The following is a 23,703-nucleotide window of genomic DNA, read 5'->3' as shown; positions in this document are numbered from 1 at the left end:
GTCCAATACATTATCGCCTGAGGATTGAGGAGGAGAGGATGTACAATATTTGGAGCAATAGAATAAGAGAAACCACCAATCAGAAGCCAGTATTTGTCCTTTCCTGGATTTAGCTCTTTTTCAATTAACCTTACACATTTTTTACGTTATGTTGTCAAATAAGTTAAGTGAGTAAGTGGAAGGAATATAACATTTTCTTCTAACATGAAGTTGAGTAGTATAAATTACAGTAGTATTAAATGGAAATGCCAAATTAAAGTACAAGTGGGCCTGGGAATTTGTATCTAGTCTGTGCAAATTGCCAGAAAGTGTTTTTTAATATAAAATGTCAACATGAAAAGCAACATTACATTTGGCTGTCAAATTAATGTAAAAGAGGAAAAAAGTAGAATATCAACTTATGCAATATAATAATAGAGTATAATAAATTAATCTTTACTCATTTAAAGAGCAAGTACAAATTGTAGATAGATGTATAGATAGATAGGCATGTTATTGAATTATTTTTGTTGCAGCAGCAAAATGTACAGGCATTACAATCTTTAAAGGTGTAAGAAAGTATAAACATAATAAAATGAACTAAAATAACAATAAAAACAATAAACAGCTGTTAATATCTACAGTATAAAGGACATGAACCACAAGAATACTCAAGTTACCTGAGTTAAGTAATGTGTAACAGTTTAATTGAATGAGTTACTCTGCACGACTGAGAAGGCTTTATATAAAAAAAAAAATCTGGGCAGTACATCTCAATGCCTTAAAGTACACATTTAAAAAGAGGACAACAAAACCAAATGCCATGGAGGAGATAACATTTGACAAGAATAAAATATATGCACGCAGTCCCAGAGCATTCAAAGGACCTATAAAGCATTTAACCTTCATGTTGTGTTTGGGTCTCCCGTGAACCGTTTCAAGTTAAAATCATACAATAACTATGCTCTAGTTTTTTTTATCGGAAAAAGGCTTCATGATATCCTCCACAGCAGCTATATAAACACTACAAAACTAATTTTGACAATTTTAGCCAAGTCTGAAGGTCTCTAAAAAAAAAGCGACATTTGGCCCAATCAAGATTCATCTTTGACTTTAGACACCCCAGCCCCACCCCCTTCATCCACTGTAATTTGTTCGCAACATGCACCTGGTCTCCCCTGCCTCTGCTCAGGGTTGCTCTGCCTCTGCCTCTGCCTCAGCCCCTCCCCCCACGGGAACTCGACCTTTCACAAAGAAATGTACACTTGAACCTGAACACACATATGCACGTGTGCAATATGTGGTGTAGGCTAATGTGTTTTGGGGCCATAAAATACAATTACAACAGGATTGTACGGTTATGAATGCATTATAAGTTAGTTATGATGTAGTTAAAACAATATTGGATGATAGTCATTATTTTGGAGTGTTCTGGACTGAGATAAATCATGGGTCAAAATTGACCCGCGAACACCATGAACGGTAACAGCTTTCGAACACAGCACAAAGGTTAAAGGGGAACTCCAATGGGTCCGCGGTCCACAGATGGAGCACCACCGTCCCGGGACAGTGCAGAATAACAACAACATGGTGTGAGCTGGGAGTCCTCTCACTTTGTTCCGGCGGGTGGAGCTGTTGTCCTCAGGATCTGGACTGTAAAACATGTATTTTCCAGTCTGTGTTGCCTGCAGCTGGTAGAAGTTGTGCAACAAACACCGCGCAGTGAGAGGAGGCTTCAGAAAAACGTCACATGAGATTTCCCGGAACTCCTAACTTTTCACTTTCCTACTGATTGTTTGTAAAGTGCACCGACGACGAGCTGCCCTGAAGACGCTTCACTGTCGGTATGTATGTTTACACTGAGTGAAGTTATACATTATTAACATGGTAGCTTAGGGCATGTGAGAAGGGACAGTGAGTCCTATGGTAGACTAGTTCATAATGTACAGTAAGCCTACACGTGAATGTTGTGCAGTTTTACTTTTAGGCTGTTGAGTGTTAGACATACATCTGTGTTTACTCAAGGCTCCTAAAAGTACTCATACTAATAATAATACTAGTGACAGCAACTGCACGCATTTTCACTTCTCCTTATTATTGATAGAGTAAACTCTTTCTGTTTGCAATTTTGTGAAATGGTTGCTGTAGGCTACCTTTTTGCCTTTATAAAAAAAGTGTCATGCAGGATTTCGCAATAATCTAAGAGCATTATCAATCCCACTATGCACTGTATAATTGATTATTATTTAAGATTGTCATATGTGGATGCATCTGTGATTAAATATCACCCCGTTGCTGATTTTGTAGGTGAAACAGGCGTTGACAGGTAGGCCTACTATCTGCCAGCTTTGTGTGATTTATTTTTCATTTAGTTTTGATTACAGTGACTTCCTGTGGTTTGACATATGGCTATCAGGCCTTTATTGTTGCAGTGTTTGCTATTAAGTGAGAACTGGCAGGAAGGAGCACAGGAGTGCTACCATATCCCAGTAACCCTGGCTTCTGGAGTGGACGGACAATACCGTGGGCCGGTCCACTGAGCAGATTGCTGTGAGGCTAAGTATAGCATGCATACAAGTAAATGAGCAGAGAGCAATGGCCCCCCTTTGTGACAATGGAGGCATTTCCCGCTGGGCTGGATTGCAATCCCAATGAAGACCCAGGTAACAGCCCTAATAGCTCTGCTTGAAATAGGAAACCCATGAACAATACAAGAGCTACAATTTCCTGTAATGATGGAGTTATGTCTCTTACAATATGCTTTTATGCTCTTACCGCCGGACAAAAGGATATGATAATCAATCTGTGTGGACTCCAGTTTGGAAGCATTATGTTTCTAACCCCGGTTTATATAAATACCGCGTGTATGGGCTTAGAGAACATGAGGTTATTCTGTTTTTGTCTTGAAACAGTCAGAGATTGTCCATTTGTTTTGATCCCTCTGCTTGTGGCCTTATTTGTACCAAACACAGTAGATCGTGCTGGAATAGTGTGTGACTTTGGTCTGCATGATCACAGCATACCAGGCATGCCATCAGCCTTATACAAGCAGAGCCTGGACCCTGAGCTCATTGCTTACTGGTACTGATGATGAAGAGTGTGTGTGGAGCAGAGAAAGGAGAGGGTCAGTCTCATCTCGCCTGCAGTCACTCTCTCTAATGGGTTGTTCCAGAGTGAAGCCACTCTTTGAAGCGTCTTGCACAGCAGGAGACAGGAGTGAGTTTGTTTTACCATTCAGTGAACCAAACTTCCTTCCTTCCTCAGAAGCAGAGTTGGTGCTTAGTGTCATTATGAGATGTTGTCTCCAAGCGCCTCCTTTGTGCAAATCAAGTTCGATGACATCCTCTTCTACGAGAACTGTGGCGGCGGCAGCTTCGGGAGTGTGTACCGATCCAGGTGGATCTCCCAGGACAAAGAGGTGGCGGTGAAGAAACTGCTCAAGATTGAAAACGAGGTAGGAGTCATAATTGCCTGGGCTTTTCATACACTTTTTAATTGTCAGTGTAGTAATCATTTTAATTGCTACCCCATTTAGAGGGATGTGGTGACTTCTATACCCATCACTCATGGTCATTATACACCCCCTCTCCACGAAAGAAACAGTATTGCCAAATGAAAGAAAGTGTTTGGCCCAATTACAGCAGGGACTGTTCTTGAGATCACTTTGAAAGCTCAGGCTCATTGTCTTACAGACAAAAAAAAAGAATTATCTTTGAAATCTTTTCACGGAAATTGTATTACATGTGTGATAGGCTGTTCAGAAAGTGAATCATGGTTTCTTTTATGAAATTGTAAAAGATCACAGATATCCATTCAACTTCACTCAAGTGTTGGAGAGATGATTGTTCAGTGAAAATAATAGTGTAATCTTTTCACATTCAACCAATTCTTTCAGTTAATTACAGTGTTTGGCTACAATTAAATGAATTGGTTTTGTCAGGTTTCTCTTCCTTCTAGGAATAGTTTTTTTTTTTATCTTTCCGGGCCAGTATGTTGTATTAAAACATATTTATATACACTTTTATATTCACGTGATAGTGGCACGGCTCTATGGATGGCTTGTCTGTCTGTCGGTCCACTGGTCTAATTAAGTAAAATATGTCATGCATGTCCATCATACACATGTACAGACATTAATAGAAAGTGGGTGAATACATTAGTGATAGCCTGACTTTCTCTACAGCACTATCATGAGGTTAACATTTGTGTTTCATATTGTACACCTATTGTATAGACTTCTATGTCATTTGCTGCAGATATTCACAGTTCCCAGAGCATGAACCTTTACATTAAGTGACTTATCCTCTAGCATCATTATGAAGTTGACATTAATGTAGGTTTATCAAAAACGTTTGGATTGATTGTCAGTGAAATGTGATACAAACCATCATGTCCTGTTTTTTAAGCCAATCCTTTAACCATACAGCGCACATACCATTTCCAAATGTCACTTTATCCATAACGTTTTATGACTAAATACATGAAAACGGATAACTATCACAACAGACTCAAGTCTAGTTACAAAATGCCAACAGCCTAAGCTTATATTGGAAACATGGTAAAATGACACCTCATTACCATCAGCATGTTAGCATGGTAATGATAACCCTGTTAGCATGCTGACATTAGTATTTAGCTGAAAGCACCACTGGCCAGTAGCACAAATTGTTACTGCAGACTCTAGTTTTTTAAACACTGACATAATAATGTTTAGACATTTGTTTTGCTACCTCCATAATCATGAACCAGTTTCAGTGATGTTTCCCACTTGTGTCTTTATTGTTTAGGCGGAAATCCTCAGTGTCCTCAGCCACCGTAACATCATCCAGTTTTATGGTGCAATTGTTGAGGCTCCAAACTATGGAATCGTCACTGGTAAGATTTGTTTAAACTCATAAACTTTTACATTTACTTTGTCATAAATACAGGTAGTCTCAATAAATGTACAATGGAGATACATCATGATGGAAAACACAGCGACTGAATCTGTTTGCATCAGTTGCAGTTTGCTCACTGCTGAATGCTGCAGAGGTTTCTATGGAAGCATTAGTGAATGCCAGAGAGTTCAGGAAGTGCACACATTGATACATTAGTTGTGGGCCCCTGTTTGTTTTGTTTGTTTAGGTTAGAGGCTGAGACAGCTCATGTAGCAAGAGGCCCTCAATGCCTCTGCACAAACTTTCTTTATACTTTGGACATGTCATTTAAATGTTATTGTATTTAAACTCTTTCTTCTCCTGTTCCATGTGTTTTGTACTGTAAAATCATTCATTTAGATGTTTCTCTTGTATTGATACACCTCCACATTTGAATCTCAGACCACCAATTTTGTTGCTTATATTTTTATCTTGTGCAGAGTTTCCTAATTTGCCTTTTTGCAGTTTTGCCTATAAGTGTTGATATGCTGTTTGCTTTACTGATGATGACCCAAATTAAAGATAATTGACCTCACAGTCAGCATATAGTATATGTAATAAGGTTTGCAACCACCAATTACTTTTTTGATGATTATAATTAATCTGTCAATAACTTTACAGAGGCGTATGCCTTTTTTCAGGTCCTCCCCTCTCCCTCTCTCCTTATTTACTCCCTGCCTCTTCACTGTCAACTGTCTGACAAAGGGGATATTGGCTTAAAAAACATATAATACATGACTTGCTAAATGTCTATCACAATGTCCAGAACCTAAGTTATCAAATTTCTAGTTTGTCCGTCCAAAAGCAGAAAGATTTATTTCACAATTATTTGAATCAGCAAATGCCAACGTCTCAGAACCGCAAACCATTTTATGTTTTCTGTCAATTAATCAATTATTTCAGCACTATATGTGATTGAGATTTAATTTGATGTTGCACAAATTAAGAGAGTTCCTTCTCTTTGAAAAAAGCAAAACTCCTCTTAGAAACGTCAGAGCTCCGCCGTTGAAAGTCCACCACGCAGCCCTACAGCAGCAGTGTATTATAGATAGCTAAGCCTACACGTAGGAAGCTTGTTTTATCGGCTCTTAACATGTTTACTGACTCTACATCAAAGGCTGAACTTCTGAGCCTCTTGTGGAAGAACAAAATACCACTCCTGTTTGACAGTGCCATAATTCGAGGGGTGTGACATTCAGGGATTGTTTGGAAACCTTGTTAATCGCCACAGGTCATATCATTGTATTGTCTTGTCCACGAAAAGTTGAACACACTGTTAGGGAAAGTCTTTGCAGCCCTCACTCACATCCTGAGCAGAGAGTATCGCTTCCTTTCATCATGTGGACAATAAACACATCCCACAGCGAAGCTTAAACTCATAAAATATGTTCTTGTTCTGCTCGTCAAAGAAACCGATAAATAAGAGAGCATAACAAACAGGGGCATTTTTACGTTACAGAATTACAGAATCTATCTTATACTAAATTCATTCAAACTCTGTAAGAACAAACATTTGTATTAATACGGTTCACAATTACACAAACTCTCTTTTCTTTAAACATGGCTTCATCTGTTTGATTTGAGCTATTTGGAAGGGTAAAATGTGAATATAAAATAGTTTTTATAAATCCTTCTTGTGATGCTGATCAGCTCAAAATGCCTTGGCTCCTGCTTGGCCCATGCTAAACCATATTTCCCAGTTTCATTAAAGTTAGGCCAGTAGTTCTTATTACTTACATAAGGATACACATTTTCCCCACAGCACACACACTGAAATGTTTTCCTGTGTGACTCATCATGTTGGCATGACTAAAATCACATAATGGAGAAAGTAATTTCCTTAACCTCCTTCCTTAACCTGGGATTTGTTTTCCCCCACCACCATGCATACAGTCATATCCTTATTGAGTGGTAGAAGACTGAAATGCTGCATGACTGAATTATGAAACCTCACCTTGTGAAATAGGACACTGTAGCAACGTTTTGCAACTGCTTTCTCTCAAGAGTTTCCCATCTGAGGTTCACACGCTCTATTTCCTGTATCTGAATATCCTCTTTATCCGCTTGAACTTTTAGGCAAAAGCCAGGTAACTTACCTGCTGTCTCTTCAGATATGTACAGAGTGTTTGATGCATTTTCCTTTGCTTTGAGCCAACACAACCAAACCGATTTTTCTGCACAGGAAGAAGTATTTTTTGAGAGCAGAAGATAAAATCTCCTAGTGTATGAACTTGTAATTAAATGTCAGGCAAAACGTACCTTCTATGTAATAGCTGTTTTTCTGAGAAAACAGTATAAAAAACTGAAATTATGATCAGTTAAGTGAAAGTTGTGATAACTACAATTGAAAACCTCAGTAGCCGCTGTAGTATTTTGCAGCTGTGAAAGAGAAAGGTCTGTTGGTTGGTGTCTCTATTTATCAAAGCAGAATTTAATTAGCAGCTAGATACAGGAACAAATGTTTATGGCTATCCTGACCATGCCATGTCAACATTCATCAGCTCCGTTATAAATGTCCTCTATCTGTTGATAACAGCATCAGGCCGGGCAGCTTCCTCTTTACAACATATCTGAGAAACCTTTCTGACTCTTAACCTGCATGAGTAATAATATATTTGCTGTCACTAAGCAGCCTCATAAACAGAATGAATTAAGGTTAGTTATTGTTTTGGGGTAAAGGGACATTAGATATACTGCAAGGCTGTTGGTTGTTCCATACGATTTGATTAAAAGCCCCTATGACATGAGGCTAATTCTCTTCGAAGAGTTAGAGTATAAACAAGGTGCGGTTTACAACAGAGCCACAGGTATTTATGTTATTTGTGGAATGTGGATGATTGTGTTTAAGTGCCAAATGCAGAAGCAGACAAGTCTTCACTGAGGTGAAGTACGGTGGGCTAGTTTGCATTTCAGACAGCTTTTGATACAATGCAAATTATAAAAAGCGCAGTCCTGACCAATAATAATAAAAACATTGGTGTATTTTATGATTGTTAATTGTAATTCTGTCTTGGCGCCTGTGCATGTTTACACTCCATGTTTGTATATGATTGGGTTATTCTGCACAAACAGGGATTTCCTGTTGGTTTGGCTGGTATGATAGTGGTCGTTTATCTTTATTCAGGTACTTTACCTCATAGAATCTCTCTGATAGATTCCACTTATTCCACTTATTTTTCCTTATAATCAAAGCTTAATCTCTACATTTTAGACAGTTTTCGTAGGGGAATTGTGCAAACATTGTTGCAGAGAACACAAAAAAAGTACACCTTTTGCTCTGCATTAGAAACTAATCTAAGAAGAAAGACTATTGATTTGTGTTTGAGTTGATAACATTTGGGCTCCTTACAGTAGGTAGCAGAGCGGCTCATAGTGTTCAGTTTCAGCAGTGATACATTGATCTAATCCACAGTGCCAGTCAGTGACAGGAGCAATCTGTAAACAAGACACTGTCAGCTGGCATCCAGGAGTCGTCTGGCTGAATTTCAAATTGCAATTGTTTTCTCATAATGCTCCCACATTCTGCACTCATTTGTACAATGTCACACCTCAAGAGAACAGTAAAGTACCTGTAAGATATTTCACCGTCACAAACTGTTCAAACCTAAACATGGTCACGTTTCTCCACAGAGTATGCGAGTGGTGGGTCGCTGTACGATTACCTGTCCAGCGCTGAGAGTGAGCACATGGACATGGGGCAGATCATGACATGGGCTGCAGAGATTGCCAGAGGTACTGTAAATGTGACACCATTTCTTGATTATATTAGGAAATAACAGCTTAAAAATGTACCAAGAACTATGTTTTTGTATTCAGAAATTATTTGAAGACCTTTCTTTTTGCATGATTTGTACTAAAAGAGGGCAGTTTATCTATGAAATCTATGACTTTAAGTTTCTGTTGATCGTCCTCTGATGTTCTCTTTATTTTCTTATTTTAGGAATGCACTATTTACATTCAGAGGCCCCTGTAAAGGTGATCCACAGAGACCTGAAGTCCAGGAATGGTAATGGATTTTTTTGTGTGTCCAAAACATATTCATTGGTACAAACATGAATGCTATATTTTGTTTAAATTGAATACATACTTTATTGGCTGACTTTTAAAACCTATTTTCTCTTTCAGTGGTTGTGGCAGGAGACATGGTTCTAAAAGTAAGATTTCATATTAGCGTATACACTGGAAATCTAATGTTAGATACATTTTGCTGCACAATAAGCTAGCCCGAATTAAGTGTTTTTCAGCTGAATATTTCAACTTTTAATTCAGAATTTTAAAAGAATATGAGCATGACATAGTGGTCTGTTTTGTACCTACAGCGTATGGACACAAGAGGGCAGTAACTAACCTAGCATGTCCCAGAAACCACTGACATCATTAAATGATGTGTTTTACCATAGGGGCTAAATAAACTCATCACAAAATACAATTTGATTTTGAAACAGCTTCTGTATGTATATGATGTACCATAGGGCCATATTCTGAACTCAAACACTAGCATAGTGTGCCAAAAGACAGAGACAGAAATATCAATTGAGTCCAGGCCCTAATGAAGTGATTACAGTACAGTACGTCCAGCATTTGTAGTATTTGCAATCACCATCATCACCACCAGATGCACACTTGCAGATTATTACAGCCTAGCGCCTATGAGTGCATAATAATAACACTGTTCTATGGATAAACTATAATAAACATTTTGATTTAATTGCGATGTTGCAATCTCAATTCTGTTTTCGTCTCTTCAGATCTGTGATTTCGGGGCATCCAAGTTCCTGACCCACACAACACACATGTCCTTAGTGGGCACGTTCCCCTGGATGGCTCCGGAGGTGATCCAGAGTCTGCCTGTGTCCGAGACCTGTGACACCTTCTCCTACGGTGTGGTGAGTGACAAGAGGGGAAAGCAGTTTTCTCTTAACTATGATACAACCTTTTCATTCTAAAGAGCAATTTTTTGCACATTGTTACCAGCCAGCAACAATTTGACTGATGTAAAGTGTTAAGGGCAGCTTTCTAAGTTCTCATAGTTAAGAGTAGGTTCTGTGATAAAATATTCCTATGTGTTACGAGTTTAAAATCGAGTTTCAGAGGTTCTATCTATTTAGGCAAACCCAGTTGAAGTCTGTTATTCAACAAGCAGTTTTAATGTAGTACTAGCCCCGTTAGTTAATAAAAAACACCTTTAACTTCTTTATTCAGTTCCTGAGATGAACATTTGATGAAGAATATTTCGACTAAGATAAGTTTGAACAGTTCTTAAGGTTATTTATTTTTGGTGCATACTGGTTGATTTCTGCCACTCCCTTTTAAGTGATTCAACAAATAGTGTCTTTAAATTCAGATAAAAATGTCCTCATAATAGCAAATCACAGAATGAAAAATTGACAAACAAGTGAGTTAATTAATAAAATATCAATCATTTCGTTTTCATTTGTATTTGGGGACAGCAGTTGAAATGATTAAACATGCCTCCGGTCAAAAGCATATTTACTTTTTCTGCCACTCTCTTTTTTTCAAGATGTAGTAACTTTGTACATTTTTGTAGAGCTTTTTGAGATTCTAAAAGACAAATATACAGAGAATAATGATTTGTATTTCTTTCTTCAACGCAAACGTAGAAATTGCACTTCACTCATGCCAAATCACCCATGCCTTAAAAACAGCTGCCAGTCCACCAGCTCCACTTATATTTTCATTTCTGCATTCCTTCTGTTGATAACAGAAGTTATTTTGACCTTTGCATTGCTTTGCCTTAGAAACCTTGTGTGCCTTTGTGCTTCTTGAAACTCTTTTCATGGCAAAAAGTTAAACTTAAAGGTGGGGTATGTAATTTAGATTTGTAATTTGTATGTCATTTTTTTAGATTTTTTCCGGTTGTGTATTTTGAAATTCTAGCACACTCGAGCTGGTTTCTCCAAAATGACCTACCCCACCTTTAATGTGCTAAAGAACTGCCGTCCTTATTATACAAGAGTCAATTACTGATATAAATCTTAATGAATTAACAAAAACATTTTATGTCATATAAACAGTTGGTAGGATTTTACTTTTTTAAACAGTGTTTATCATTGCGAGGTTTTGCAAAAATATTTCAGATTTACAGCAATATGCCGTTTTTTCATGAGCTTATTTCTATAGAATACATACATGTAATAGGAGGCAGCTGGCAAACGCAGAAATACGGAGCACATGTACAGTAGAGCCCTTGGGTGTTTGGAAAACGTCTCTCCTTCACCTTTTCATGATCTAATTCTTTAAAGATGTTGACGCAGGTTGTTATTTCTCACACTGCTGAATACCAACTGAGAAGCACCTGAATTATCAAGGGAGCCACAAATCATGGCTGCCTTTAATCCTTGTCAAAATATAAAATTGTTCTATTTGTCTATTTTGTATGTTGCATTTGGCCTCTAAGAAAAACAGAAAAGTGTTTTTCCTAATATTTGTTTACATACATGCTATAAAAACAAAAAAACACACCACCTATCTGCTCAGCCATATTTATGTATTTAGACTTTTTTCCTGTAAGAAAACCAACCCAGTGGGGAAAACAGAAGAAAAGATGATGTTGTGTTTGTTGACAAAGCATACAAATACTGGCATGCGTATCATTTTATAAGTTCTCCTGATAGCTGACCTTGGCTCTTCACTTCTGTGGCAGGTGCTTTGGGAAATGCTCACCCGTGAAATACCTTTCAAAGGCCTGGAAGGATTACAAGTGGCCTGGCTCGTTGTGGAGAAGCATGAGGTATGTGTGTGATTACGGGTGTATATACAAAAACATAGTATTGTCTCTTGGAAGTTGAAAATCATTTTGGTCCAGACAAATAAACCTTGCTTCACAATGAATCAATATTTTGGTTCATCAGTGGTTATGCTATGTTTATGGTATACACAGTAAAGAGAGGAATAGCTGCTGTTTACATCATTGTAGCTGAATTCAGACCATTCAGACCATTTGTCTGTGCATGGGGTCTAAAAGTGTGAAATATCTTGTAGGGGAAATTGTTCAACATTTTGGGTAATGCAATTTTAAGAGCTAGTTGAGAAGATGGGTTGGATGGTTAATTTGTCTTTGCTTTGATTCTTAGCAAGAAGGTGAATAAGCAAATATTCCAAAATGTCCAAATATTCCTTAAAGTCAGCTCATCCTCATACTATGTGTGTTTCAGAGGCTAACCATCCCCAGTGGCTGTCCTTCCAGCTTTGCAGAGCTCATGAAGGACTGCTGGGCAACAGAGCCAAAAGTGAGTGATCCGCTGAGAAACATGGCAATTAACAACTCATGTATGTTTCCATCTGAATCATACTGAGCAAATGTTTGTGTGTTGATTCAGGAAAGGCCAATGTTCAAGCAGATCCTCTCTACTTTGGAGTCCATGTCTAATGACAGCCAACTTCCTCAACAGTGCAACTCTTTCCTTCACAACAAGGCTGAATGGAGGTAATGTGATCAGCCCAGTAAATGTATTTATAACTCTCCTTTTTCACCAATATACTGCCTCAGCCTAAGGAAATGTGCAACTCTAGTGAATGATGTGGAAATGTAGCTGATGGGGGCCGTGAAATACAAAAAAGGACTTGAGATTGTGCATATAGATCTTTAATAATTACACTGATAACTACATAAAGGCATGAAAACCTCCAAAGAATCATCCATCTGGATATACTTCCTCTCTTTACCCATAAGGCCCTAAAAATAATCACCATCTTTTTCAAGTAGAAGTGTTTAATTGGGTTGTATGAGCAGCTGGAGGTTTGGTGATGTTCAGCACAGCCTGAGTCTCAGCTGTTACTTTATTCTCTGTCTGCCTCTCTGCGGGGCTTGTCTGTGCTCCGAGGTTTTTCCTCAGAAGTTGTGCTGGCGGCAGCATGTCCAGGCAGCCATCTGCAGGTGGAGCAGGTTGGAGTGACTCTCACTGCTGGAAAACAGACACTGAGAATATGTGGCACAGAAAGAAGATGTTGCTCAAGAGGTTGGATACTATAAGCTTAGCGTGCAGAAAGTGGAAAGGGAGGCTTGTAGGGGATCAGAGCAGGAAGTAGCTTCACCAAAACGGATGGAGAGATGATCTGTTGACCTCAGAGAGTTGCGATCTGTTGTACTTTTTTTCTATTTAGCTGATTTGCATTACACAGCAATATTGTATTTTAAATTAAACAATATCTGTCAGTTTAAAGTGCTTGGCTCAAATCCATATCGGTGCACAGTATAGGAATCAGTGGTGGAATGTAACTAAGTATATTTACTCAAATAATGCACATAAGTATACTTCAAAGGTACTTCATTATAAGAATATAAATCAACTGATACATTATGATTCATTTTTGTTGCTAAAGCTAAAAAGTACCACTTCGACCAGCTGCAATAATTAAGTGAGACATATGTTAATAAATTCTTCCAACACTGATAGAAAAGCTATACTAGGGAATATGCACAGTATAATAACACTAAATATCTACAGCTAGGCTAGCAGTACAAAGATACTGCACTTATGCACTGCAGTGCTTTGAGCCTTGATCAATATGCTAACATGCTCACAGTGATAAACATTGGAGGTTTAATGTTTACCATGCTAGAATTAGCTGATTAGCTCCAAACCAAAAGTAACGCTGAGGCTGCCGGGAATGTCTGTGCATTTGAAAATACACACTTACTGTTAAGCTGCTCTTATTGCAGACCTAAACACCTTCACAGTGACAGTGAGAATCACAATTTACCCTCACAGTCAGTGGTTTATGTCAGAGTCAGAGTCCTGGCACTGACACACTGCACTGTACACTGTTTGATCAAAGGTCAAGCACTAGCTCTGAGAGTGTGCTGTCAAAGCAGCTGATACAATTCAATGGTTGCTATGTCTAACAGATATAACCGCCAGTAAATTCATTCCTGTATAGTGTGATCTAATGATTTGGATAAGAGATAAATATTAGAGTCACATTATTTAATATCATCAAAACCTGCCTCTTAGGAGCTGAATACAGAGCTGTAATTTCCCTGTTCAACTAGTAGGATAAGAAGGTTTTTAGACAAATTAATTCTTCAGTGTTCATGGGAAATGCCAAAACTTTTGTGAGGAAAGTGGGCGGCAGGAGAAGAAATGCTTTGGGAAGTTGAGCAAGAGTGGGAATTGTTTGAAGTGGGAAGCGTTTGGGTGGGGGGGCCGGAGGGCCGGGTGGAGTCAGGATGGGCTTTCCTGCCTGGGCTGCATGTGTTTATGAACAGAAAGTGTGAGAACTTAGCTTTTGTTGGGCTGAAGCTCAGCATGGCTTTCCACGACCCACTGTGCAGCCCCCCCTGCAGGGCCAAACAAACTCCCCCCCACATGAAGAAAACACGAGGCATTGCCCTGTCCCTCCATTCAAGGCTTCAGACAAAAACGAATAACCTTCTGAATGGAACGAATCAATGGTGTTGTTTTCAGTTTGAAATGTAGAGTTGGTATACGCCACGGCTTAATTCTCTGTTTACTCCTCTTTTCTTTACACTGGGTTGTTTTGTGAGTAAGAATGGTGATCATTAAATATTTTCTTTTTGTAAACAAATCCAACGGCCTTAAACTTCTTAACTTCTTGAACAACACTGTATTACCAGTGATACATGTATTACAAACAACTGCTGTGCAGCCAAACATTGTTCAAACCCACATTACTTCATTTTAACTTCTGGTGGAAATCCCAAACTTTCCAAAGAAATCTTATATTTACATTTGAGGGAATGATGCAGCTATAAAGAATGTGAAGGCTTTGAATTGATCAATGATACAAATATCATTTATTGTTATTTGCACCACTGGATTGCTCCACGAAATGCAGTTGCAGCCTATTTAACCTACACAAAAGACACAAATCAAAACATAACATAAACAGAAGTACATTTCTGTAGTGAATTTGCACCAGCAATTTAAACAACATTAAAAAAAAAAAAGTGAATTATCTTGGCAGATGATATTGATGGCATAAAAATCATCATCAGGGAAACTCAACTTTGACTATGTATGAGCACTTCTGTATACTATCATATTGTTTTTTGTATAGTACACTCTTTCTTGTATAACTTATATAAAAATGGCCTGAATTCACAACTGACGCAACATGCAAAATGTGTACTTTGCTCTTTCTGTTTCATAATTATATTGATTGAAAATAGTAGTCTCTATTCTTCTCTATCCTGGTGTGTGCTTGAGCTCATATTTGGTGAATTGTTGACATTGTTCTGTTATTGAATACTGCAGGTTTGAGATTGAAGCTACACTTGAGAGACTGAAGAAGCTGGAGAGAGACCTGAGCACCAAAGAGCAGGAGCTGAAGGAGCGGGAGCGCCGTCTGAAGATGTGGGAGCGCAAACTCATCGAACAGTCCAACAGCCCGGTGAGTTCCTCCTTATCTCCTCTTCACCTTCATCCACCTTCACCTTGTGGTCACAGCAGCACGTTCACACTGACGTTCACATCTGTGTTTCAATACCGTTGGAGAGTCACACAATTCTCCTGATATTCCTCTGGGAGACTCAAAGAAATCAATAATATGAAAACAAAAAGTGTGGAATCACAAATGAATGGAAAAGCACATTATGATTAGTGTTTGTTATTGGCAGTACTCCATGTAGATGGTGCATGGTTGTCCATGAATTGCATATGCATTATGAGTGGAGTGAATGCTGCATATCACCATAGATTTTATATTGAACTGTGAGAATTGTAGAACTGCAGTTCATAGCATTGCTGTTTGCCTTTGTTTCCTTGCATTGCATCAGATGCACGCACAAACCCCACAGCTTGTATTCTTGTTGACCTTGTTTGCACTTTGTGTATTTGTCAAAATCATATCACTGAATGCCACAGTAGTGCACAGTGTAGATACTTTAAACATCTTTAAATCAAGAACACTGAAATAATTTCCTGTATTTCTTTCTTTTTCTATTCTCCCCTTTTTCGATTCCTTAATAACTTTCCTTCACTATCAAGTTTTCTTCTTGGCTTGGGTCTAAAATTGTCCACTTTTCTTGTTAAGTCTTATTTTTTGGTTTGAAACTGATTACTTACTTCCTTTTCATTTCTACTCTCTCTTCTGTTCTGTCACCCCTGTGCCCCTCCTCTGTACACCTGTCTCTGGCTCTCAGCTCTTCTTCCCTGTGGCAAAAAAGATAAGCGCTAAGTCGTTCTATGAGTCTAAGACGGAGGAATCAAACAGTGCACAGATGTCATGTCAGATCACATCCTCCGGTAACGAGAAGGTGAATCTGCACTCCATGATGAAAGGCTTTGAGGACATGTTTTCCTTGGACTTTGGCCGGCCTGTCCTGCACTCGGGCATGCAGGTCAACATGCAGGCCAGGCAGAACTCCTCCGTGTCGAGCAGTGTCAGAGAAGGACACAAAATCAACATGACTCTGGGGATGGGACGCTTCACTTGGTCTGACGACAGTGAATGAACCTCTCCAAACGTGTTGCCACAGCTGCATCTGTCAAAAACTGTAATCTCCCTTAATCCATTATTAGTGTTGTGGAAGCACTATTTGTAATGAATTGCTTGTTAAGTCATGATGAATTCCATCATTTCAATAAGCAACGCCAGGAAACATATCTTGGCTTGCTATTTCTTCTGCTATGTTCACGTTGTAGTCGTGGAAATCGCTTAATGTTGCACAGAAAGATATTATAGAATATATTTGTCGCCCTCCTCCTATGGATATTATTGATGTAATTGACCATATGCCTAATGTACCGGATGTGTAGTGCCATGCTGTGAAGAAAGAGCCACGTGAGCCAGTTGCTTAGAGAAGGCCAGGCTTTTATGATGAAGTGACATTTTGCTGACATTAAGATTGGCCAATTTGTTCTGGATGTGGTGGAGTGCAGTTGTTGAGACGCAGTCTCTTACCAGGATGAGAAAGCACATGTTTTTTCCAATGACTGACCCAGGTTCAAAACAGCAGCAGAGGGACGTTGCTGTGAGACTGTCAGCTTCATACCTTATTTTACTTTTTTACTTTTCAAGACAGGCTTCTTTCTAGGCCTAAAAAATAAGGAAGCAATGTTTCTGCATTAAATTTAAACATTTTAATAGAAAAATTACGTTTTATTGATACAATTTACATACAGCATAACACTATTCGTTGTAACTGAATGTAAGCCTCAAGTCCTGCCTTTACAGTAGAGTTCAATCAAATTAGCATTATTGTTCAGTAAGGTATTAGGCTTCATCTGGGGGAAGGACATGCTTCCTTGAGCATAGCCCATTAAATTGTCCCCTTTGCTTGTTATCATCAGTCAGTCTCATGAGGATGTAATCCTCTGTATTCCTGTGTTGTTGCTTGTTAGCTTCCTGCCATGAGCTAATATTCCTATTCAAACATTGTCTGTACTCTATCCACACTAGACCAGAAGACATAACAATTAACATAGACTCTTAGCAATATTAACATTTCCTTGTGAGAAATCCAGACACTTCACTAATATTTTGCCTCCACACTTTAAATCATATAATCAGCAGCTTTTTGATGTGACTTTGTTTCCTACATCCTTCACTGTTTGTCAATAAATCTGTTTCTTTAAACTCTCTGTCCATCTGTTTCATGAGAAGGATGTTGCATTGTTATTATCTAACCTTTTATGTTAGATGACAGAACAGATCATGGCTGCTACGATTTTAAAAAGCTCTAAAATATATTGCTTCATGACTCATTTATGTTGAGCTTTTTCTAGTCATATTAACTTCATACCACTTTTAACACCCTGTTTTCATGGTCTGGTTACCCATCATCCACTTAGTCCACATGGGGGCAGAATTGTGTGAACCAAACCCAACTCAAAGTATTTTTCTTCCCCTGCAGATTGCACACACATATCGTCAACACAAAAACTGTGCTTCCCATTTTGAATTTGAGATAGTTCTTTGAGAAAGAAGCGTGGCAGCACATTTGTGAAATACAATATGCTGCTTGAAAAGTGATGTTAAGTCCCTCCAATGAGACTTTGGCAGCGGCAGAGTGTTTCTGAATCTGTTTACTTCCGAACCGCAGCACTAGAGGAGGCGGAAAACGCTTTATGAGGCGGCGGGCTGCACTGAAATGTATGGCAGCGACTGTCTATTGAGACCGGCATTCAGCTCGTAATCTGAGCTGTTATCAGATGTCGTGGGAAGAAGACAGTGAATGGGAGATTACTCATTCATTTAGTCGTCTTTCCTTCAATTTTCCATTGCATTATTTCTGTCATTACACACCAGTCTTATGATCACAATGATGAAATCTTTATTTTGGCTGGCAAGTTTCTGCCTGATTACATTTAATGAGCAATAAATGATTTATCATTCAAACAGATCACGTTAGATCAGTCAGATGGACATTTCGGTTTGATATAGACCATTAGAGGCAAATCTTCTTAATCGCACAGCACAATAACCGGAAAAGTAATGGCTTTGCAGACATGGTAAACATGCCTATTTTCCATTTTAATAACATTTACTTAAGTCGTGTGATTTTTACTTTAAAACATGTCTGTCATGAATACACACGTTTCAAACTGTCTGTATCTATCCATATTCTGTTGCTGTTATTTCTATTTGTCTTTTGTTTTTATGCAGCTGCTGCCCACCCTTGACATATACACATGGACAGAGGAGCATGTGGTAAGTATCTTTGTATTTACCTCATAGCTTTATATTTTCAGTATGACTATTAAAACTAATATATATCCATTGTATTCCTTCAGTATTTCTGGATGCAGCAAATATTTGGCGCAGGTTTGTTTATTTACCTTTTCTTTAATCCAACTTTCACATCTTCTCACTCTTTATTTGTTTGATCATTGGCTGTTTCCTTTTCCCACCTCAGGGGAGGATCCATGTGGCATGCAGCTGTATGCCGACCTGTTTAAAGAAAATCACATCACTGGAAAGATGTTGCTGTTGCTCACAGAAAACGACGTGCGGGACATGGGGGTCAAGTCCAAAGGTCATGTCATGCACCTTAAGGCAAGGCAGTTATCCACCAATAAAAACGACTGTTATTTATTTAATTTAGGCTCATTGATATTTGGAAATAAAGTGATTCTCTCTTTTTTCTTTGGCAGGGAGAAATTGAAAAGCTAACAAATGATTACATGGGGTTCGTCCACTTCCCACCTCTTTTCAAGGTATATAAGCTTCGTCCTTATCTTAAGATGGAGTTTTCTGTGCAAGTTTTTATGCATATCCCCCTTTTTTCCCAGGATGCACTGGAAAAGGAAGTGGAGAAGAGTAAAGCTGTAAATCTGGAGCTGGTGTTTGGATACCACTGGAAACCAGGAACAGGGAATTCTGTAAGTTTGTAGTGAATTACTCGCGTGTACGCACACACAAAATAAATACATCACCATATTCTGCAGATGAGAGCATCAGATGTAGTTCATCTTTTGCTCTGTAAAGGACAAACAAACCATTTAGGGAAAATCACAATAAATGTTGTATCTACTTTGATTATTAATTATTATAATCTTCGATACGTTTAGTAATAATTGTTCATCTGTAAATGGATGTACAGATCATGTCTTTGCCATGATTGAAGCAGCTTCCTTGTATTGAAGCTGTTTGTTGTTGAGGATTCATGATGATGGCTGTTACACTGACCATTGAAGGCATCACTAGACATGCATAAAACCAGATGAATAAACATTTCATTCTCAGCCTTGTAGCACATCCACCTCGACTAGCTCGCAGCCCTTTGTTAGGGTCTCAAACTGTGGAGAAAGGGTGGCTCTTCACTTGCTGTTTGAATTTAATCAAAAATAGCCCATTTAGCCAGAAGTCATTTTCTTTTTAAAAGGCAAACGTTATTTAATCTTTCAGCTGTTCATTGTCCCATCATAAATAGTCCTCTTTCAGTGTGTTCGGCAGGGCTGAAACGAGCCTGCTAATTGCCTCCCATTTCTTCTGACATGTGGTGGTTTAGTGGGTAGAAAACACAGCAGGGAGAAGGAAACAGGAGGCTGAGAAAATGAGAGCTAATTATTTTCCCCTGCCTGGTGTCAGGTTCCGTGTCAGCCTTGTTTTTACAAACTGGAAGGTTTTTTGCACTAAATAAAACAAACCCGCACTGCATTTTTTTTCTTCGCCCCTCTTTGCTGGCGATGTCATGGAAGCAGCTGCACTTCTCAAAGACAAAATGAGGGCCTGCGATTGTGCGGCCACCATCTGACAGCCACTGAGGGTCCCCTACTAATGAGGATATCACCGTGCAGCCAAGTGAAAGGTGCTGAATTATGTATGAGTTGTCATTAGACGCACTCGGGTCCTAGGCATCATTACCACACATTGTTTCTGCTGGAGTGATTAGACTAGCATGGACCTGGGAGCCCCGGTGCGAGCGTCCAGTGCCGACACCGGGCCAGCGCGGGGCCACTGGTGTGTTTCTGAGCCAGCGGCTTGCCGGAGCTTCGCCTTTGAGTCGTTTCCAGCCTCTGGGGACGATGCAGGAGAGGGCGAAGGCTCCTCAGACGAGTGTGTTAGTGCCACTCCTCTGATGTCTTTCTCTGTGATCACTACACAATGGATTGGCCTGTGCCATGAACCCTTCGTGGTTAAGCGCTGACCTGTGGCTTCGTGGCCGGCTTTTGGGGATTGCCAAATTCATTACTGCTTCGTCAGCATTCAGTATGCAGGAGAGGAGGTCTGGGGAATTGTTCAGATTTTAAGCCTCCTAGTGAGGATTTGATGTATGCCGCATGCAGCAAATCATGAGAAAAAACCTTCCCCCTTATATCCTGAGAAATGAATTATGGATCCCACCAGGAATAATAACATCAAGAGTTTGACAAGGAATTCACAATGTTTTCATCAAATATTATCTATCGTCATTTGTTAGTAGCAATAGCAAAAATAATTTTATGAATGGTGAAAAATATTTTCTGCAATGTTGAGGCATAAGTATACTGATTCTATTCTATTAAAATCAGTTCTCTAAATAAGGTGTTTTCACAATGCTTTACATATTGTAACCAAGGTCATTTCTCTTTTCTGGACCAGATGCAATTTATTTATAAAAAACTGAATTGAATCATTATGTATTCTTTAAATAAGGTGTTTCAGAATGCTTTAAATATTGCATACTAATTGTTTTTGATATCATTTCTTGATTTTTGTCCCCTTCAATTTATTTATAATATATTATCAATTCTGTCCTCCCCCCACAATATGAGGCTTTGTGGCTAGTAACCTGCCACTACCATTGAACTACCTCTAGGTTGTGCTGTTGGTTTATATACAAGAGTATCCAAGTTTTTCACACAGAACACTTCAATTATAAACTTTTCCATACGATCAGGTGATATCTCAGAGTGAGACCAGGCATACGTTATCTCACCACTTTTTTTTTCTTTCAAGGATTGCAAATGGAAAATGTACTTGGAGCTTGATGGAGATGATGTTGCATTGACCTACATCAAAGATGTCATCTTTAATGCCAACCGGAAGGATGTGGAAACCCTTCGGATGACTAAGGTGTCGTCAGAAACACACATGACTAATCGTGTTTTATTAAATGCTGAATGGTGTCTATGTTTCTGGCTTAACTGGTTGCATTATATCTAAAGGGGTATTGTAGATGCCATAAGCAGATTTTTTTAACTAATCCCAATGTATTGCAGCCACCTTTTGTGATGGACAAATGGATCGTTGGAATACAGCAGAACCAGAAAGTGGATTACACAGTTAATTATGAGGTGAGTAAGAATGTGAGTCAATAGCCATTTAAAATATGAATTTGAAAATGCATCATATGCGAGTGTGCACACTTTTACATAAAATATCCCTGTATTCTCGTTCTTTTTTGACGTCAGAATGATGTCATGTCACCAAAGTCGACCAGACACAGCTGTCCAGTGGTGTGGAGTCCCAGTGGTGGACAAGACGAGATCAAGACTGTGGAGCTGGTCATACAAACAACATCAGCTGACATCGACTTGACCCTTACGGATAAGTCTAACCCTGGTAATTGTTATATTTATAGCTCTAAAGACCTGGCAAGGCAACCGATTTCACTGCTGGAAAAATAAACATGGTTGCTCTAGACTAGAGAACTACCTCATTTTACGATATCAAAAGTTAGTGAAAAGTGTAATACATGGAATTTTTTTTTAAATCAATGCTTTACTTTACTTTTTAGATATCGATCCCACGTGGATGTATAATGTAAGGCAGAGGCAGTTGATGACAGAGAAAAACCTGAAAAAGACTTCTGCTCTGAATGTCTTCACTGGCTCTGAAGCCCGCACTCTGCCTCAGTTCCTGTCTGCACATGAAAGCCAGGGGTTTTCTTATGCTGCAGCTGTGCGACGCTCTCCAAACCGGGCCCGTGGATCTCCTTGGATTGACTCACGCAGCTCTTCGCCAACCACCAGCCTGTCAGCCAAACTCTCCTCGCTCCATCTGGGGTCAAAGGGCAGCAGCCCGTCCAGCACTACGTCAGAGAGCGCCTCAGAGAGGGACCGAGAGCGGCCGCACAGCGCTGGAGTGGTGCACGACTACCGCAGAAACCGCTATTTTGGCAACACATTAAGTGTGGGAGGGGGGCAGGGTAGGGGCCATGCATGGACCAATACAAGAGATAACTATATTCATAATAAAACCAGCAAAACCTCACGACAACCAGGGAGGCCACGGTCCAACAGTTACAGCTTCACACCACAGAACCGCCCCTCCACGATACCAGGTATATCGTCTGTGACAGGAAACCCCAGTGAGGAGAAAGAGGGGGCCAAAGCCAGCGATGGAGGGTGGATCAAAGTGGAGCGACAGAAAAGATTACCACGTCAGGAGAATAAACAAGTCAGAGGTCGACAGAGAAGGGGGGGCAGGGGAGGGGGCGGTGCTGGAGGGAGAACCTAATGTGTGGCACACATGAACTGACACCTTCTTAACATAAAAAGGTTTTACATATAAATGATGTTTGCTTATATACTCACAAATGAACTGCTTGTTATAAGAGAATCCCACTGATGCCTATGATGTATATATATATAAACATACGGTTTTGTTTTTTAAAAACTGGCAGGTTGATTTAATGATTAATTATTTGTTTTAAATCGACAATTCACTTCACTTCCCACCTTTTAATATATAGCAGATGCCGCCCAGTGTGGTGGATGCATATTTTCAATTTTTTATTTATCAGCCCAGTTTATCTGATGTAATTGAATGAAATGTTTTGACACCCTTACCCATGATAAATGTTCATTTCTTCAAATCCATAACCTCTGAGTTGCCCCTGTTGTGTGTCTCTTTTTTATTTTTGGTGCAGAAATAAAACATGATATATATGATAAATAAAATAAGGCAACGCCCTTATTGATCCCAAGTCGGAAACTCGGATGTTGCAGCAGTACAGAAGTACATATGAGCATTAAAAACAAAATTACAGGGCAAAGGTGATAGTGGTTGTATGTGATAAGTATTGGAGCAAGTGAGGTATTGTGTTTATGAACATACACCAGACTAAAACATAAAATACATTAATGGTGGTATTAATGTGGAAACAAACTAAAGTATATGGTGTACTTAAACCATATAACATATTAACATATGTGCCATGGTAAAAAAGTAAAAGTACATTACAGAGCCAAAAGTGCAAAGCCTGGTGCCCCACCCCAGCCTTGCTCTTATGTTCAGGCTTCAATCATCCCCACTTCCTGCTCTTTATGTTACCTCTTTTTGTCTACTCTCATTTTCGTTGTCACTCTTTAGTGCTATATTATATTATTATTCCTTTTTATTCTGTTAATTAAACTGAATTCCCACACCTCACTTTTGACTTTCCCCACGTATAAAC

The 23,703-nt window shown here is 39.1% G+C and overlaps 1 protein-coding gene across 6 annotated transcripts; it reads left to right on the top strand.

Annotated features, from left to right (window-relative positions):
• The first annotated feature begins 1,695 nt into the window (after positions 1–1,695).
• zak (sterile alpha motif and leucine zipper containing kinase AZK) lies at positions 1,696–23,133 on the top strand. Of its 6 annotated transcripts, XM_034128738.1 has the most exons (22): positions 1,758–1,823; positions 2,287–2,642; positions 2,952–3,103; positions 3,244–3,433; positions 4,767–4,854; positions 8,526–8,627; positions 8,836–8,901; positions 9,021–9,049; positions 9,644–9,781; positions 11,560–11,646; positions 12,071–12,145; positions 12,236–12,342; positions 15,134–15,269; positions 18,486–18,530; positions 18,614–18,644; positions 18,736–18,875; positions 18,974–19,036; positions 19,112–19,201; positions 21,261–21,377; positions 21,524–21,598; positions 21,716–21,866; positions 22,042–23,133. In XM_034128738.1, exons 4-22 carry the CDS (start codon positions 3,275–3,277, stop codon positions 22,761–22,763), a joined length of 2,421 nt encoding a protein of 806 aa, XP_033984629.1. In that variant the 5' UTR covers positions 1,758–1,823; positions 2,287–2,642; positions 2,952–3,103; positions 3,244–3,274; the 3' UTR covers positions 22,764–23,133. The 6 variants fall into 6 exon arrangements, with proteins under 6 accessions (XP_033984628.1, XP_033984632.1, XP_033984629.1 ...); XM_034128740.1 differs by lacking the exon at positions 2,952–3,103 and having other exon boundaries at positions 2,287–2,529; XM_034128739.1 differs by lacking the exon at positions 2,952–3,103.
• The last annotated feature ends 570 nt before the right edge of the window (positions 23,134–23,703 follow it).

Source organism: Trematomus bernacchii, unplaced genomic scaffold (assembly GCF_902827165.1).
Source record: "Trematomus bernacchii unplaced genomic scaffold, fTreBer1.1, whole genome shotgun sequence".
NCBI classification, from domain to species: domain Eukaryota; kingdom Metazoa; phylum Chordata; class Actinopteri; order Perciformes; family Nototheniidae; genus Trematomus; species Trematomus bernacchii.
The sequence above is the reverse complement of the archived record's forward strand: the minus strand, read 5'-3'. Positions and strand labels throughout refer to the sequence as shown.